This window comes from Silurus aristotelis (genome assembly GCF_946808225.1).
Source record: "Silurus aristotelis genome assembly, chromosome: 6".
Classification (NCBI taxonomy): Eukaryota; Metazoa; Chordata; class Actinopteri; order Siluriformes; family Siluridae; genus Silurus; species Silurus aristotelis.
In genome coordinates, this window is record NC_139579.1 from 6,233,495 (window position 1) to 6,253,820 (window position 20,326).

Below are 20,326 nucleotides of genomic sequence, written 5' to 3' on the forward strand. Positions count from 1 at the left end.
ACAGGCAAAAGGTCAGAAGCAAACTTCTCATGCGGTTCATGCACGGTAACTACAAGAGCACTCCAGAATCACTACAGATATCACTTCATTATTAAAGAAAGGAACATACAACAAGAAACAACAACAATATCTTGGCCTGTTTTTTTTTTGTTTGTTTTTTTATAAAATATAGTTTCAGTTGATGTTCAGAAAAGTTCCTTGTTTGTTTTCATCATTTACACAAAAAGTCCAACTGAAAAAAAAACGAAACGTCTGTAAATTTTCTCTTTCTTTTTTCGTTTATATTTAGAAGGGAAACGAGTAAAACAAAACAAAAAAGCAGAGTAGCAGGGAGAATCAGGCAGTGCATTGAAAATAAAACTTATACACTTGATCTACAGGACAAAACTTAAATACTGCAGGTGGGAGAAAATATATATTTTGCCACAAGCAAGCCGGTGTTTTTTTTATTGCAAAAGAAATGACGCAGTTTACTGACTAAGAAAACGAATTTCCGCTACAGGTCAACACATTTTTGTTTGTTTTTAGGTAAAGACTTCTTTAATTTGTATTGTTCATTCATTTGGTGTGGGGATTCGTTTAAAAATTTTATTGTCATTTAATATGAGATGTGGCGCATTTTTTCTAAGAAATTAATAATTATTTATAACTAGCCTTTAATCTTTAGTTAAAAAAAAGAAAGAAAAAAAAAAGGAGAAAATCGTATCGTTACATCCATAACAATGCGAACACAATTCAAAGATCCGCTTTCTTCTGCATCCTTTCTGTTTTTAGCGTTCTAGACACTAGTCTTATACTCAAGTTCAAATAAATAAAAAGACACCTTAAAATACAATTTAAAATGCAGAAGTAGAAATGGAGATGCCACAAAATTAAAAAACCTAACAGATACACATATGAACAAAAGTATTGGGACACCTGACTTTTCCAGCCATATATGGTTCTTCCTCAAACTGTTACAAAAAAAGGTGGAAGTACACAGTTGACGTCTTTGAATGCAGCAGCAGCAATGAATTACTCCTCCACTTGAACTAGAAGACCCAAACATGTTCCAGGATGACAATGTCTCTGTGAATAAAGCAAACCCCATTGAGATATGCTTTACATGGTTAGAGTGAAAGATCGTAAATAGGAAGGCATCTTGTGGCTGGCAAATCTCCACAAGCACACTCCAAAAAATGAGTGGAACGCCTTCTCAGAAGAGTGGAGGTTATTCGAGCAGCAAATGAGGACTAAATGTGGAAGGGGGTGTTCAAAAAGCACATATTTTGGTCCATATAATGCAAGCAAGCATCAGGTTAGAGCAACAAAACAAGACGCAATTTTGGTCTTCAAAGTGCGTCATCACGACTCCAGAATTCCGATTATTCGGATCAAATTGTTGCAATCGTAATTTGTAATCGATCCCTGCCTTAAAATTTTAATATCTAAACATGGTCAGCGTTACCATATTGTCTCATCCTGACTTCTCAATCGAAAAGACTTTCTCACACCAGAACACTGGTTCAGAGAGCCAATCAACGAATCAATAATTGCAAAAAGCCACACAAATCCATCATTTACAACAAATGAAAGTAATAATTTCGAATAATATGAGACATTCTGCCTTTTATTTACATGACACTCGCATGGCTGTGAGATCACACAGAGGTCCATGAAAACTAACACGAGGTCCAATGAGAAATAATTAAATGCAAGTCAAGTCAAGTTTATTTCCACAGCGCTTTTCACAACAGACGTTGTCTCAAAGCAGCTTTACAGTAAATAAGATGTGTATTTATCCCTGATGAGCAGCCGTGGAGACTGTGGCAAGGAAAAACTCCCTTAGATGTTAGGAGGAAGAAATCTTGAGAGGAACCAGACTCAAAAAAAAAAAAGAACCCATCCTCATTTGGGTGACATTAAGAATGTGATTATAGTCTTTAAACAATACAGAACACTGGAGAGAGAGAACTAACATGAGTACTGGAGTGTAAGATTATGAGTAATGTCCTTTCCACAGTCTTTTACCGTCATTTGTGCTTATAAAACTATAAGCTACTGAGCAACTCATAAAATCTCACACTGAGATCTTCTTTTCAAAAAAGTCCACGCAAAAAAACAAAGTCCCCACAAAATAAAAAATTGAGTCCCCATGAAAAAATTTATCTAAAGTCCAGGCTTGTGGTGCCTAAACATTGCCACATAATTACATGAACGAACTGAAGAAACACGGTCTGTGGATAACCGTATATAAGGTTTCTCTCTTACAGGTCACCCACTTCTCTATTCTTAATGACAAACACCTCTTGCATTGGCCACCCTTTTATATATACACACTGAGACACCAAGATAGTGTCTTTTATTATTTCTAAAGTGAGCAACATACATTGATTTCTCTACGCTAAACAGTTTCTTGAGGACGTTCTCTCAGCACCGCTGTTGCTACATAAATATGACGCATCAAAACACTACGGAGACCGAGGTGCGTCCTGAGAGTCACATAAAATACAGATTTACATGGCAGAGGTAGAGCTGCATCTTCCTGTAGACATAACAGGAAAAATCTCATCTTTTCTCTTTCTCTGTTCTCTTTTAATTGCGTTAGAAGTCAGAAGGTGCTTAAGTAAATTTATGATTTGCAAATCATAAATTTACCACTGACTTCTAACGCATGGCCCTTACACAAGCACAAAACAACATAGGAGAAAAGATGAGATGTAGATGAAAGATGAGATGAGATTTAGACTCTAAACCAAAGAAATAAAAGCGATCTCTTTCTTCCGTATTGAATTGCGTCATATTTTATTCCATTACATTCGGTTGAATCAAATTCGAAATCGGATCGCACGCGCGTGGTAAAGGGATGAAACATATCGTATCAATAGCTGCTTCATATGTATCTTTAACGACTCGTGTCGTTGACTATGCAACAAGACGCGAATCGCATCAGCCTCAATTATGGAGTTAAATGAGAAATTATTATTACATGAGATTAACAAACACAGTTAACATCATCTTCTTTCGACTTCCAGGATCATCCGTCTCCATACCCCCCCTGTCCTCTACATCTGCCTCTGTCACACCAACTACCTGCATGTCTTCCCTCACCACATCCATAAACCTCCTCCTTGGTCTTCCCCTACTCCTCCTTCCTGGTGTCTCCATCCTCAGCATTCTTCTACCAATATACCCCATGTCTCTCCTCTGCATATGTCCAAACCATCTCAATTTTGCCTCCCTCACCTTATCTCTAAAACGTCCTAAATGCGCTGTCCCTCTAATAAACTCATTTCTAATCTTGTCCATCGTCGTCACTCCCAACGAAAACCTCAACATCTTCATCTCTGCTACCTCCAGCTCCACCTCCTGTCTTTTACTCAATGCCACTGTCTCTAAACCATACAACATCACAGGTCTCACCACAGTCCTATAAACTTTCCTTTTCACTCTTTCAGATACTCTTCTATCACAAATCACTCCTGCTATCACTCTTCTCCACCCACTCCACCCTGCCTGCACTCTTTACACGATCTGGCCACATTACAAATACGTGTCATTGTGTTTATATACACTGATATGATGCATTAACATGGAGGTATAGAGATAAATAAAACAATATAAACGTACATTTTTAGCATTTTGCACCATTGCACAGTTTTCTAATCAGTATTTAAATGTACATTTTGGCCCAGTGACAAAAGTTATGGCACCCCCGAACACCCAAGTCCTCCTAGAACTGGACAGTTAATGATTGTTCCAAAGCCACAGACATTGTAGATTATTAGACTATTATTAGATTGACAAACCACGTTATAACGTTATTTCGATTTCTGTACCTGAAGATGTCTCAATGCAATGCATGCAAATAAACACCAGGGTTTGTTAGGATCAGTTTCTGACGGGATATCCGGCATGCACGCTCCAGCAGTGTGTAATGAAAAAGAGTCGAACAGTGAAACGACTTGGTGTCCATGCATTTGACTTCTGAAATCTCAAGACAGATGTCCAGACACCAGGAAGTCGGTGATCGAGCAGGACAAAGTTGATCGGTGGTGTCTTTCCAACACAGAGAAGGAAAACACATGCATGCAACACATGGATAAAACATGCATATGCGCGCACACATGCATTCATCACGCATCAAACGCGCGCGCACGCACGCGTCACGATTAAACACACTACTTCATCCACGATCGGCTCTTCGAACACGCTCGTGCAGTGCATGCTAGCTCCGGTGCTAGGCGTTACCTAGCTACAAAGCTAACCACTGCACCAAACCGAGTAAAACACACAGTAAGACTGCAGAATATTAATGGCGGTTACTGACCTCGTCGCTGCCGCTCGTGGAGAAACCCGCCTCGTTCTGGCGCGTGAGCCGCTCGCCGAGTCTCAGCATGTGGAGTAAAGTCGGGTCTTCCTTTAGCGCGTTCGCAATGGGCCTCGGCTCAACGGGGCCGCCCGCTTCCACCGCCTCGGCCGCTACCACCGCCTCGGCCGCTTCCACCCCCGGCCGCGCAACTCTCTTCTTCTCGCTCTTCTGACGGACCCGACACGGACACGGTCGCCCGGGAAAGCGGCACCGCGCCGGCGCGGACGGATTCGCGCCCGCAAATACCGCCGAGGCGGACAGTCCGCCTCCAGCCGCCGCCATTTTTCTCCCAGAACAACAACAACGACTCCGCTTTGGGGAGGAACAAGATGGAAAGGCGCGCAATTTGCGTGCGCCCGAAATGAATTCTGGGAAATTGAGTTCCTCCCCCTCCCTCTTCTCAGTACCCTTATTGCTAATGCTAGCATTTTTCTTATTTGTTTGTTCCTGACTTCTCTGGTTCTTTCTCATACTGCTTTCCGAAAAATAGAAATTATTTATATTTTGAATCATTGCGTTTTACGATTATCTAATATTATTATTATTATTATTATTATCATTATTATTATTATTATTATTATTATTATTATTATTATTTATTATTATTATATATCAATTATGACAGACAGACCAGACAGGCAGAACTAAGGCATAAAGAGGGAGTGAGAGAAAGAAAGAATAGATTGTGAGAGAGCACACTCCAATATCCACATGCTTACAGTGATGATTTACAATGATCTAAAAATACACCTAAGCAGTTTAGGGGTAAGGGCCTTGCTCAAGGGCCCAGCAGTGGCATCTTGGTTGGAGTTGGGATCTAAATTCATGACCTTCTGATTAGAAGTCCAATGTACCTTGACCTCTGAGCTATCACTTAAAACTTCTGGCTATAACATAAATTATAAGGGATTCCTGGTCACATGACAAGCTCTATAGTTTTGCTTAGTAACCTATTGTGGCTTGATTTCATACATATCTGCTGTGAGGTAAGTGACACCAGGTATCCCGTGATACCAAGTTATAGCACTTGTCTTATGAAGGTTCGTAAGGATTAAATGTACCTAGAAATGGTTAAAAATCACACTATGTCAGTTAATCATAAGTACATTAGGGGTCTGTAATGATGCTGTGTTATAAAAGCAGTAAAATACCAGATGGGAAAATAATATATTTAATAATCCACCACTTCACACTGGGTATGTGTGAGTGCAGTAATAAGACAGAAAAAAGCCTGATGACACAAACAAACATTATATTTAATTATTAATTGTACTTTCTGCACTAATAAATCATGACTTGAAACAGATGTATGTGCTGTGCTGGACAGTAGTATAACCTTTCCATTATTCCAGTTAACTTGGCTGCGTGATATGGAAATGTAAGAATGTGGCCTTTCAGTCCTGCCTGGATCTGGATCTACTGTGCATTAGCATGAAAAGTCAATATTTTAGTCAATTTTGACACCCACATTCTTAACAAAATACACTACACGATTAAAAGTTTGTGGACGCCTAATTATAAGATTCATATGTGCTTTCTGAACATTCCACATTTAGTCTCTGTTTCCTGCTACAATAATCTTTACACTTCTAGGAAGAGTTTTTTTTACTCCTAACACACCAAAATATTAATAGAATGATATTAATGATTCAAACACTGATTGATATCTAAAAAAAAAAAAAGTTATCCTGAACCCAAAACCTTCACTTCAACTACTTCAAAAAAAATTATTTCATCATTTTTTCCTCTCTAAATGTTGTGCTTGCTGTTGAACAGATGCTGAACCGTAGGTTGATGATCAGTAGATACGCCAAGCGGCAATCAAAACAAGTTAAAATGATTGTTTTGATGACTGATTTCGAAAAAGTGTAGTCGAGTAAAAAGTATATAAAATATTCCAATTTGAAATGTAGTAAAGATAAAAGTCTTCCCATATCGAAATAGTTCAATAAAGCACAGATATGCAAAAAAAAAAAAGCTACTTAAGTACAGGAACAAATTACATTTACTTTGTTACTGTTCAATGCTGGGGATTTGTGATCATTAAGCTACTGGAGCATTAATGAGGTCATGTTGAGTGAAAAGGTCTGGGGTTCAAAAAGTGTTCATCCTAAAAGAAGTACAGTGAGGTCGAGGTCAGGGCTCTGTGCAGGACACTCGAGTTATTCCTCAACAAACTACACAGAGCTCATATTGTGCACAGCAGCAAGGCCATGCTGGAACTGGTGTGTGCCTCTTAGTTCCAGTATAGAGAATTTATTAATTCTACAGCACGCAAATATATTTAAATATTTTTGTTTCCAACTTTTAATACTTTAAATTTTTTGGGTTTTGGTTCAACTGTTAATAAAATAATGTTTTAATATAAAATATATATTAAGATTTAAATAAAACTTGCATAGAAACAATGAAAAATACATTTAGATTTTTTTATGGACAATATATTTAATTAAAGTTTAAATTACATGTTAAAAAAAATATATAATGTAAATGGTTTAGTAAATTTATTAAAATAAATGATATAAATAAAATACATTAACATAATTTATTAAATAAAGTAAATAAAGTTTGTTCTTGGAGAATAAAAAAAGAAAAAAGAATGTTGGTAGAAAAGGGTTAATTTGATCATTTATTCAAGTGTATACAAGTCAGCACTGATTTGGAAAGTTCCTTTTAAATTTTTATAATTTTACAGACGATGAAAAAAACCCCACATCTGTGTGTTGACTGAGGACCGATGGAGTGTATTGTAATGAGTGAGTGTAGTAATGAAATGCAACATTTCCATAAACAACAACTCGTTTTTATAACTCTTAGAACTTTATTAGTTAGTTTTAGACTTGATGGTCATGACAGTCAAGACAACAGAGCTAAAGAGCACTTTTATTCTTAAATAATAAAGTATATGAGGGCAAACAGGGAAAGAGGAGGCGCTGATTTTAAGCCTGAGCTTGTTGTTTTTGCTGGAACTCCGAGATCCGGCTCTCCATAATGGGACGGAAGTGACGGATCAAACCCTGAAAACAAATCATCGAGTTTTAAGGCATCAAATAATATAAGCTGCATTGATTATGTTTAGGCGATCAGGTATTATGTTATGTGTGACAAACCTGTACGGGCCATGCAGCTCCATCGCCCAGAGCACAGATGGTGTGACCTTCGATCTGTTTACTGATCTCCCAGATCATATCAATCTCTGCAGCCCGCGCGTCTCCCTTCACAAAGCGCCACATCATCTTATTCATCCAGTCCACTCCTGGAAAAAATATATAAATAATCATATATTAAAATATATTTCCTGGTCAATCACCAGGGTATTATATTCGAAGAAATTTACATATCCTCTTGATCGTATTGACTTTCGAATGAGTGTGGAAAACATTCTATAACAGCACGACTAGACATTTTTTAATGAAATTCCTGGTGACATTACTTCCGCAGAAGTGTAGTTCCTTACCTTCCCTGCAGGGGGTGCACTGGCCACAGCTTTCATGCTTATAGAATTCGATCAGCCGCGCGATAGCTCTGATTACATCCGTCTGTAACGAAACAAGGTCTTTTGTTATTTTTCATTGCTCTGTTTCAGCAAGACAATATTTGAAGGCATTTTAACGAGGCTTTCGGTATAGTTACTGACTGTAGACTGCATGTTAAACATTTACAAAATTTGTTAGCCCATATCTACAAAAAACAAACTTAAAGAGGCGAAATGGGGCATATTACAAAAAGGGCCATATCAGGATGGCATGGACACACACAAAATGTCACCTTCCTTAAGCTGTACAATTCACAATGATCCTAATTCTCATTCTATCACGATGGCTGCGACTTAATACATTTCTCTGTTGATTCCACTTGCATCTAAAAGGGTGAAGACTTTCTAAATTGGTCAAACTTCACGACTTATGAAAGAAAAAAAGAATGCTTTTATTCACTTTTTGTTTGGGCATACCCTAGGTGCACCTAATAACATTTATTTGCTTCTGTACAATGCTTTTACAACAAATGGTTCTTCTAAAACCTTATTCAGAGTCACTGTTTAGGATCATAATACATATCAAATTTTATAGACATTAACAACTCCATCCACACCAAATACATTACAGCTACTCATTGGTTATTGTACGATAAGAAAATTAAATCAAAACTACGTTCTGCAGTATCCAATAGGGATATAACGATATTATTGATTTCGTGGTCTGAAACGATAGGCCTTCTAAGCACATAAGTGCAAGGTTTATTTTCAGCCCAGTGGAGTGGAGCGGAGGGAATTCCCACCGAGCCCTGCATGTCTCCTTCACTCTCTCTCGTCTTTGCTGCCTTTACAGATCCAGCTCGTGTGAAGAAGAGATTTATCCATCGATCGATCGATCGATCGATCGAAGAGATTTATCCATCGATCGATCGATCGATCGATCGAAGAGATTTATCCATCGATCGATCGATCGATCGATCGAAGAGATTTATCCATCGATCGATCGATCGATCGATCGAAGAGATTTATCCATCGATCGATCGATCGATCGATCGAAGAGATTTATCCATCGATCGATCGATCGATCGAAGAGATTTATCCATCGATCGATCGATCGATCGAAGAGATTTATCCATCGATCGATCGATCGATCGAAGAGATTTATCCATCGATCGATCGATCGATCGAAGAGATTTATCCATCGATCGATCGATCGATCGAAGAGATTTATCCATCGATCGATCGATCGATCGAAGAGATTTATCCATCGATCGATCGATCGATCGAAGAGATTTATCCATCGATCGATCGATCGATCGATCGATCGAAGAGATTTATCCATCGATCGATCGATCGATCGATCGAAGAGATTTATCCATCGATCGATCGATCGATCGATCGATCGAAGAGATTTATCCATCGATCGATCGATCGATCGATCGAAGAGATTTATCCATCGATCGATCGATCGATCGAAGAGATTTATCCATCGATGGATGGATGGATGGATGGATGGATGGATGGATGGATGGAATAGCCAAAGACCTGCAGCCATTTTTCCCATGACGGCCACACTTCAGTCAAACTTTATTACTAGCACCTTCACAAAGAGACAACAGCTAAAGTTGCACTGAGCCTCAAACAAGCGGACCATAGATGGGTGGTCTTCACAAGCTACTCAGAGCTTTGCTATTATAGAGAGCGTTAGAAAGATTATAGATATTTCCTTTATCAAGGTCCAGCTGGTTCAATTATTTTATATTAGGGAGTTTGTAAGCAACAGTTATGATTAGAGGATAAAGGAAAGATGAGGACAGGGCCAATTTGTACACCATTGTAATGTGCAGTTTAATGGACACTTTGTTTAAATATCAATAAATATCGTACCGTGGACTTTTTTTACTGATATAATATCGTACTGTGAGATTTTAATATTCACACTCACCGATTTGTCCATGACGATCAGCGCTGCAGTACCCAGGCCGGTTTGAGCCTGTATGAGGCCGTCAAAGTCCATCGGAACATCTTCACACACGTGTTTGGGAATGAGCGGTGTGGACGAGCCACCGGGAATCACACACAAGAGGTTGTCCCAGCCCCCGCGGACACCACCTGCAGCAGAGGTCACGAAGCGTACAGAGCCAACGTTACAATGTTCGGCTGCTGTCTTGGATGAAGTGGCTGAAAATTTGACTGAGAGCATTTAAAAGCTATAACACATCAGGTTGGGGAAGCAGGAGTGGTCTCCTCGTTCTCCTGTCCTCAGCGAAATACTAAACTGTGATACTAAAGAGCTGTTTAGTATCACACACACACACACAACTATAGGTAATTTAGTATTTTCTGTATTTTTTTGTAAAGAAAAACCTGTAGCCTACCTGCATGCCTCTCGATCAGCTCCTTCATGGGAATAGACATCTCCTCTTCAACAGTGCAGGGGTTGTTCACATGACCGGAGATGTTAAAGAGCTTCGTGCCGGAGTTCCTCTCCCTGCCAAAACCGGCGAACCACGACCCGCCGCGTCGGCAGATGGTTGGGGCTACGGACACCGTTTCTACATTCGCAACGGTTGTCGGGCAGCCGAACACGCCTGCAAGCACACGGATCACAAATAGCAAGTTTAAACAATGAACTACAGCACGGATCAGAGCGCCATCCTCCAGCAACTGGGTGCTCCTTCCTTCTGCTATCTCCACTACTAGAGTTCGGCCAATTCATCGGTTTTGCACAGTTGATTGATGGATCTATGCGATATTAGCAAAAATCCATATCGATAATTTTCTTTGTTTGCGTTTCACAGTACGACAGCGGCCTCTAGAGGCGAATCACTACACCACGTGCTGTTTATTTAAAGTGTCATTTTTATTCATTTTAGATGCAACTGGTTTTATTCATTTTAAGTGTTACTTATTGTTTCAGTTTAAATGAGTCTTCTATTTTTCGCAATATGAATTAATATAATTCATATTTATTTAGCACATTTTCATGATTCAGTACTATTTTAAATTAAGTGTAAAAATGCAGACGCTTCCACCTTATGAACGAGTTACGTCCTGAACGACCGGTCAGACCAAGAATTTGTTTGTAAGTTGTTACCGTGTTCGATATTGACTACGCATATCTCCTAATAATGTAAGAGCTATAAATACTATTAAAAAAAACAATAGAATATACTAAAACAAATCAAAATATTGTATACAGTATTTTGCATTAAGTAATGATGTAATTAAAATGTTTTAATTTATGTATAAAAATGTACGTAAAAAGAAAATGTATTGGCCCGACTCCAGGGCGCATCATGTATACTCGTTAGGGTCGACGATTATCTCCCAACGGCTCTCCTCCGTTTTGAATTTTTTCCAAGAAATTATTTGAGGACAGGTTTGTTCGTATCTGCGAACGTCCGCAAAGTCAATGTTCGTAAAGTGGGGCGCGTTTTTTTTTTTTTTTTTTTTTTAGTTTGTTTTTCTATCCAGTATACTTTTTAAAAACTGATTTGGTTGAATAATCGGTCATCATCAAGTACGGTTTAACCTAGCTATCGGTAAAATCCATTCTCGGTCGTCCTCTATCCACTACTGTCCTAAAAATCTGTGTGTGTAAGCAGGGTTTAACCAGATGTTTTGTTTGAGATGGAAAGAGCTTGTTATGGTCGTTGTTGCTCTCAAATGATGTTTAAGTTTATTGACTTTAAAGCAGTTCTTCTTTTTCTTTCGGCTGCTCCCATTAGGGGGCGCCACAGCGGATCTTCCGTCTCCATACCCCCCTGTCCTCTACATCTGCCTCTTTCACACCAACTACCTGCATGTCTTCCCTCACCACATCCATGAACCTCCTCCTTGGCCTTCCTCTTTTCCTCCTACCTGGTGGCTCCATCCTCAGCATTCTTCTACCAATATAATTCATATCCCTCCTCTACACATGTCCAAACCATCTCAATCTTGCCTCCCTCACCAAAACACCCTACATGCGCTGTCCCTCTAATAAGCTCATTTCAAATATTGTCCATCGTCGTCACTCCCAACGAAAACCTCAAAATCTTCATCTCTGCTACCTCCAGCTCCACCTCCTGTCTTTTACTCAATGCCACTGTCTCTAATCCATACAACATTGCAGGTCTCACCACAGTCCTATAAACTTTCCCTTTCATTCTTGCAGATACTCTTCTATAACAAATCACTCCTGCTATCAGTCTTCTCCACCCACTCCACCCTGCCTGCACTCTTTTCTTTACTTTTCTTTGCACTGTTGATTCCAGGTACCTGAACTCCTCCACCTTCTCCACCTCTTCTCCCTGCAACCGCACCACTCCACTGCCCTCCCTCTCATTCACACACATGTACTCTGTCTTACTCCTACTGACTTTCATTCCCCTTCTCTCCAGCACGTACCTCCACCTCTCCAGGCTCTTCTCAACCTGCTCACTACTCTCACCACAAATCACAATATCATCCGCAAACATCATAGTCCAGGGAGACTCCTGTCTGACCTCGTCTGTCAACCTGTCCATCACCACTGCAAACAGGAAAGGGCTCAGGGCCGATCCTTGATGTAGTCCAACCCTCACCATGAACCAGTCTGTCATTCCTACTGCACACTTCACTGCTGTCACACTGTCCTCATACATGTCCTGCACCACCCTCACATACTTTAAAGCAGTTAAAAAGTAAAAAAAAAAAAAAAACAACTAATGCAAAAATGTGTATTTAAGCTAGTAAATAAAAAAAGTAAGAGGACAACTTTTCTAGCCATGTGTGGCTATCCTGCATGTTTTTGATAAATGCTAGTGGTGATGTTTTACAACTCAACTGTCCCAATGTGTAGTAACCCAAAGGTATTTGGTTATGGTTCGTCATGTGACCGACTGTCTCATTCTCTGCACTGTGTAATTTGTAGGTAATAAACCACACTCATATTCCAGACAGCAATTTTAATTCAAAATGTATTTCTTACCCACATCAGCAGGAAAAGGTGGCTTCAGACGGGGCTTCCCCTGTTTCCCCTCGATGGACTCGATCAGAGCCGTCTCCTCTCCGCAAATGTAAGCCCCGGCACCGCGCATCACGTACACGTCAAAGTCGTAGCCCGAGCCACAGGCGTTCTTCCCGATCAACCCTGCGCCGTACGCCTCGTTAATGGCAACCTGCGGAAAAAGGGACAGAAGGCTACTCGACCATTCTCCTTGATATCACTTAGTGTAACGTCCCTATAGATATTTTCCAGTAGCAGATACATGTTAAAAAATTAGGGTAAACAATTTCAGTGTTTTTTTATACATGTCCGACAGTGACAACATGTCTGTGGGTGTGGTCAAGTGCAGGTTGTGAATGAAAGAAGGAGGTCTAATAAATGATCGCTGCTACTCGTTCACACAAGAAGGAGAATAGCGGCATTAAACTAGCTGATGTCCTGTCCTGTCCTGTCCTGTCCTGGGCCTGTAGGTGTCAATCAAATCAGCAACCCTTTTTTTCATGCCTAATATTCGTCTATGTATTGAATCCCTCCCAACCACCAGGGTATTACATACAGCACTTATCAACAATAACTTATCAAACACGGTTAAGTCCAGGGCCTGCAAATCCAACCTTCTGTAATAATACCAGTTTTAAAGAACATTATGGTATTTGGCAGAGGCTTATTATACAACTGAGCAAATGAGGTTTTTGAGCTTTGCTTAAAAGAGCAGCAGTGGCAGCACAGGGCAGGGATCTGCAACAACTAATCGATAACGAATGCCGTTATGAATTAGTCGAGCTGCTCAAGTTACAAGTTTATCGTGGCGGCAAGATAACACAGTCGCCCGCGTAATGACAGCACAGGGTCAACCGGCAGCAGGAAAAGAACACACACTGGAGTCTAAAGTAAACTTTATCTAAAGTAAAATGTAAATTGAGCTCTTCCCAAGCAGGAGATTTGTACATGAATGGTATATGATCTTACCTGAAGATTGGACGACTCGTTGTAAAACTCTCCACGGATATAGATATAAGCGGCACGCGCTCCCATGGCCCGACCCGCAACCAGACAGCCCTCCACCAGCTTGTGTGGGTCATGGCGCATGATCTCCCTGTCTTTACAGGTGCCTGGTTCTCCCTCATCAGCATTCACCACCAGGTACTTAGGCCTGAAGAGAAATGAGAATGAGGTTAGAGTGATGCAGCATAATATAGTCATATTAATAGAAAAACTCAACACAGAAACTGAATGAAAAAAAAGTGTGAATCATTCGGTGTTTCAGGTAAATAAATTGAAGCTGACCGGCCATCGCTGGGTTTGTTCATGAAACTCCACTTCATCCCTGTGGGAAAGCCGGCTCCTCCTCTACCACGTAGACCAGACACTTTGATCTCATTGATGATCCAGTCCACTCCCTTCTCCAAGATCTCTTTCGTCTTGTACCAGTCACCACGACTTAATGCACCTTTCAATCTAAAAACAGAAGCAAACCTTTAGCAAATCTGTGATATTTAGGTTACAGGAAGGCAACATGCCAAATTCTGAACCAGCATTATTGCCTTTCTTCTTGTTATAGAAAGCTTTGACAGTTTTTTTTACACAGTAGAGACAGTTACAAAGTTATTTCATTCTTTACATTTCTGGCATTTAGCAGACGTCTTTATCCAAAGCAACTTACATTTTATCTTATTCATACAACTGAGCAACTATGAAGTTAAGGGCCTTGCTTCGAGGGCCCAGGAATGGCTGCTTGGTGTGGCTGGGATTTGAACTCGAGTAACGAGTAAGCTTTACCTATTTTATATATATATATATATATATATTATACACACAAACACTCAAAAAATTTTAATACTTCATAAGACCAATAAAAAAAAATACATTTTTAGTGAATTGTTGGCCTTCTGGAAAGTATGTTCATTTACTGTAAATGTACTCAATACTTTGTAAAGGCTCCTTTTGCTTTAATTGCTGCCTCGATTCGGCGTGACATGGAGGTGATCAGTCTGTGGCACTGCTGAGGTGGGATGGAAGCCCAGGTTTCTTTGACAGTGGCCTTCAGCTCATCTGCATTTTTGCTGGCCAGTCAAGCATTTTTGGGGTGGTGTCCGTTTATCGTGGTTTTGGAACCACCGCGATAAAGGGGGGAATGTTGTGTGTGTGTGTGTGTGTGTGTGTGTGTGTGTGTGTGTGTGTGTGATTATATATATATATAAATAAAAATAGATATTCAGGACTCAGACATATCTCTGAAAATTTTATATTGTGATGTCACTATAAGTTTGTCACTATATCAAATCTAATTTAGACATTTCTAAAAGCTATACTATAGCAATAAATCATCATTATAAGAATAATAACAGTATAACAAAAATGCAAACACGTTACCTTTTACATGTATTATACATACAAAATTTCTCTCAATCAAAAAAAATGCTGAAAGGCTACAGTACCTCCAGTCATGTCGGCCGTAAAGATTAGTGAAAATTCTGTCCTGGTCAGCCAAAGGTCCAAACTTAGTTTTCTTGACTTTCTCCTGGATGACAAACCAAACCAAAACGTGAGTGAAATACTGGTGTTTTTAAAACATCCCCCTAACCATTCATCTCTCAGCTGTCTATATGGACAAAAGTATTGGCACACCTGACATTTCCAGCCATATGTGCTTCTTCCTCAAACTGTTACCACAAAGTTGGAGACCCACAATTGTATAGGACGTCTTTGGATGAGGTAGCATTCAATTTTCTCTTCACTAAAACAGTGCTCCTGTGCACAAAGCCAGCTCAATAAAGATATGGTTTACATGGGGTGGAGTGGTCTGATAAAGAGCTCTGACCTCAACCCTACTGAACACCTTCAGGATGAACTGGAATGCCGACTGCACCCCAGCTAATGCTAACACTCATGTGTTTGAATGAGCACAAATCTCCACAAAATCTCCACAAAATCTTCCCAAAAGAGTGGAGGTTATTATAAAAGCAAATTGGGACTAAATGGGGAATGGGATGCTCAGAAAACACAAAAATCTGATGCTCAGGTGTCCACAAATCTTTGTCTAAATAGTGTATCTGCTGGAGTTCTGTGCATATTTATAAAAAATCAGTTTAAAAATCAAAAAACACCAAAAGATTTAAAAAGAGGGGGAATATACCTGCTGGGCTGTGCTGTTGTAGCGAGCTAATGCCACTTGGCTTCCACGGCTGATCGAAGCAGAGATTGAGGAAGTGCGAGTCACAAAAGTGTTGGGCAAATGCAGCACCCCTGAGCTGAGGGTGCGGCTCAGGCCAGGACAGCCAAGACAAGCCAGCATCCTTTTTCTGTTGGAAACACATGTAACCGAAGTCTGCTGAAGTCTGATGAGTGATACAAATGACAAGAACGTTCGAAATACACCGAGTCGTTAATGCTTTTGAACGGAATTCGCTATCCATCATCAATCATACATACATGAAACATGTATATTGTTATATATATCCATAAATATTGGGACATCGACACAATTCTAAAATTTTTGGCTCTATACACCACCACAATAGATCTGAAATGAAACGAACAAGTTGTGCTTTAACTGCAGACTGTCAGCTTTAATTTGAGGGCATTTACATCCAAATCAGGTGAACGCTGTAGGAATTACAACAGTTTGCATATGTACCTCCCACTTGTTAAGGGACCAAACGTAATGGGCCAATTGGCTTCTCAGCTGTTCCATGGCCAGGTGTGTGTTATTCCCTTATTATACCAATTACAATGAGCAGATAAAAGGTCCTGAGTTCATTTCAAGTGTGATATTTGCGTTTGGAATCTGTTGCTGTCAACTCTCCAAGATGAGATCCAAAGAGCTGTCACTAACAGTGAAGCAAGCCATCATTAGGCTGAAAAAACAAAAAACCCATCAGAGAGACAGCAAAAACATTAGGCGTGGCCAAAACAACTGTTTGGAACATTCTTAAAAAGAAGGAACGCACCGGTGAGTTTAGCAACACCAAAAGACCCGGAAGACCACGGAAAACAACTGTGGTGGATGACCGAAGAATTCTTTCCCTAGTGAAGAAAACACCCTTCACAACAGCTGGCCAGATCAAGAACACTCTCCAGGGGGTGGGTGTATGTGTGTCAAAGTCAACAATCAAGAGAAGACTTCACCAGCATGAATACAGAGGGTTCGCCACAAGATGTAAACCATTGGTGAGCCTCAAAAACAGGAAGGCCAGATCAGAGTTTGCCAAACAACATCTAAAAAAAGCCTCCACATTTCTTGAACAACATCCTATGGACAGATGAGACCAAGATCAACTTGTACCAGAGTGATGGGAAGAGAAGAGTATGGAGAAAGAAAGGAACTGCTCATGATTCTAAACATACCACCTCATCAGTGAAGCATGGTGGTGGTAGTGTCATGGCGTGGGCATGTATGGCTGCCAATGAAACTGGTTCTCTTGTATTTATTGATGATGTGACTGCTGACAAAAGCAGCCGAATGAATTCTAAAGTGTTTCGGGCAATGTTATCTGCTCATATTCAGCCAAATGCTTCAGAACTCATTGGACGGCGATTTACAGTGCAGATGGACAATGACCCAAAGCATACTGCAAAAACGCCCCAAGAACATGCAGGAACTAAAGACAGTTGCAGTAGAGGCCTGGCAGAGCATCACCAGGAATGAAACCCAGCATCTGGTGATGTCTATGCGTTCCAGACTTCAGGCTGTAATTGACTGTAAAGGATTTGCAACCAAGTATTAAAAAAGTGAAAGTTTGATTTATGATTACTATTCTGTCCCATTACTTTTGGTCCCTTAACAAGTGGGAGGTACATATGCAAACTGTTGTAATTCCTTCACTGTTCACCGGATTTGGATGTAAATGCCCTCAAATTATTTCCCGTGGGCTCACCACCTGCAGGAGGGACTGTAAGGGACCGGTGCTGAGAGGATTGGGCAGCAGTCGAAGGCGGGGGCCTTGACAGCCCGATCCCTGGACACGAAGAAGTGTCTGGGGAATCTGCTTAGACTGCTGCCCCCGCGACCCGAATTACGGATAAGCGGGAGAAGATGAAAATGAAATGCCCTCAAATTAAATCCTGTTCAACTTGTTTGTTTCATTTTAAATCCATTGTGGTGGTGTATAGAGGCAAAAATGTTAGAATTGTGTCGATGTCCCAATATTTATGGACCTGACTGTACATATATTGTACCTTACACATATGCTTACACAAACTTTACATTATATTTTCTCTAAATATTATTTTTCACATATGAATCATATCTATCTAGCTGTCTGTCTGTCTAGATCTATCTCTGTCTGTCTATATCTATCTGTCTGCCTGCCTATCAGTCTATCTATCTATCTATCTACCAGTCAGTCTATCTATCTATCTATCTATCTACCAGTCAGTCTATCTATCTATCTATCTATCTACCAGTCAGTCTATCTATCTATCTATCTATCTATCTATCTATCTATCTATCTATCTATCTATCTATCAATCTATCAATCTACCTACCAGTCAGTCTATCTATCAATCTATCTATCAGTCAATCTATCAGTCAATCTATCTATCATTTCAAGCCCAATTTTCCGGCTACAGTTCCTTACCCAGCGAACTAAGCCGTAATCCAAATTATCACCTTCCTCCCTACACATGTACACTACACAGGGTAGAACATAAATGCTATGTAGTGTACTACACATAACCACTACAGCGTGATTTGTAATTCAGCCGGACCGACACTATAGACGCTTCTCCCGGTGACCTCCACAATCATTACAATAACATGCGCTGCATGTCTGCTCTCCGGCTGCTCACACACTGTACACCAACTGTTAGCTTTCCAGAGCAGCTGCAGAAGTGCAACCAAGTCAACTTTATTCCAGAACTCAGCAAATAATTACCTTTAAACAACGCTCCCTGGATCTTAGCTTACTGCAAATGTAGAGCGGAAAACATTACCGAGTGCACCCGGAAATACGTCATTGCGCTTCTTCTTCGGCAGCTGCTGCAAAAAACCCGTGAGGGCACACCGCCATCTAGTGGAACCTATAATGTAGGGATTTGGGAAGTTGCGAAAAACATGGATGCCTCCTGTCTTATATAAATTTTCAAAACTAAATATGTATGTGCACTGATTACAGTGGTAGCTCAACGATTAAAGCTCTGTGTTACTGATCAGAAGGTTAGGGGTTCAAGCCCAAGCACTATCAAGCGTTGATAGCACAATGAACACGATTCAACAAGTCTTCTACCTGCATACATCATCTCTAGCGGAAGCATCAATATTACCCTCAGTGCAATTTCTTTTGCATTTTTCTATTCATTATGTTTTTTTTCTGTGGATTTGGAATGTTTTTGTACAAATTCTCATGTTGAAATGTTTTGGATGAAACTCAAACTGAGTTACAGTACAGAGGCCAGGGTCATACAGAGGCTTTCCAATATGGGTTCCACTCAGAAAAGGCTTTGAACGGGTCGATCATAAAAGTTGAGTCCTCGTGCTGTGCATCAGGTTCAAAAGCTGCTTTAAAAAACAGATGCGTTAGTGATAACAGCATTGTTTAAGAGGGTGCAGAAGCAGAAGGTCTGCTTGTCAGTGCTCAGACCATACACCATAACAACAATTTGCATGTCTGTCCCAGAAGGAAGCCTCTTCTGAAGCTTGCTCACAAAAAACCCAGCAAACAGTTTGCTGAAGACAATCTGTCCAAGAGTATTAATTACTGGATCCATGTGCTGTAGTCTGATGAGACTAAGTTAAACCTGTTTGGCTCAGATGGTGTCCAGCATGTGTAGCGACGCCCTGGTGAGGAGAACCAAGAAACTTGTGTCTTTCCTACAGTCAAGCATGGTGGTGGTAGCTTAATGGTCTGGGGCTGCATGAGTGCTGCTGGTACTGGGGAGCTGCGGTTCATTAGGGAAAACATGGATTCCAACACGTACTGTGACACATCGAATCAGAACATGATGCCCTTCCTTTCAGAAACTGGGCTGAACGGCAGTTTTCCAACATAATAACGATCCTAAACACACGGCCAAGATAACAACTACCTTGCTGAAGGTCAATGTGATGAAGTGGCCAAGTATGTCTCTAGACCTGAACCCCATTGAACACCTGTCAGACATCCTCAAGTGAAAGGTGGAGAAGCGCCATGTGTCTAACATCCAGCAGCTCCGTGATCTCATTATGGAGGAGTGGAAGAGGTTCCCAGCAACAACCTATGCAGTTCTGGTTAATTTCAAGCACAGGAGGATTAAGGCAGTGCTGGATAACGATGGTGCTCACACAAAATACAAACACATTGACCACAGTTTTGACATGTTCACTTATCATGTACTCACTTTTGTTGGCAGCTACTTAGACTACTTAATGTCTCTATGTTGAGTTATTTTCAGGAGACAGTAAATCTGTACTGCTATACAGACTGCAGAGTGACTACTCTAAAATATATTTTAGTTTCATTTCTATAGTATTGTCCGTTGAGAAATGTAATGGGTGTACTCACTTTTGGAGATACTGTATAGATAGATAGACAGAATAGAATAGCCTTTA

The 20,326-nt window shown here is 40.3% G+C and overlaps 2 protein-coding genes across 3 annotated transcripts in view; both read right to left on the reverse strand.

The window, feature by feature from the left end:
• The window catches only part of kmt2ba (lysine (K)-specific methyltransferase 2Ba), a 38,654-nt gene extending 33,801 nt beyond the window's left edge, over nucleotides 1-4,853 (reverse strand). For both annotated transcript variants that reach the window (XM_083544226.1, XM_083544225.1), the window contains exon 1: nucleotides 4,310-4,853. In XM_083544226.1, coding sequence (XP_083400352.1) covers nucleotides 4,310-4,822 — 513 coding nt within the window. In that variant the 5' untranslated portion in view covers nucleotides 4,823-4,853. The remainder of the gene's footprint in view (nucleotides 1-4,309) is intronic.
• A 2,299-nt stretch (nucleotides 4,854-7,152) lies between these two features.
• ndufv1 (NADH:ubiquinone oxidoreductase core subunit V1) lies at nucleotides 7,153-18,798 on the reverse strand. Its single transcript, XM_083544344.1, has 11 exons — nucleotides 18,675-18,798; nucleotides 15,935-16,100; nucleotides 15,237-15,319; nucleotides 14,086-14,256; nucleotides 13,768-13,951; nucleotides 12,781-12,970; nucleotides 10,205-10,417; nucleotides 9,772-9,938; nucleotides 7,809-7,890; nucleotides 7,462-7,607; nucleotides 7,153-7,368 (listed from the first exon to the last, which is right to left on the reverse strand). The coding sequence occupies exons 2-11, from the start codon at nucleotides 16,091-16,093 to the stop codon at nucleotides 7,291-7,293; spliced, it is 1,473 nt and encodes a 490-aa protein (XP_083400470.1). The 5' UTR covers nucleotides 16,094-16,100; nucleotides 18,675-18,798; the 3' UTR covers nucleotides 7,153-7,290.
• Between the last annotated feature and the right edge of the window lie 1,528 nt (nucleotides 18,799-20,326).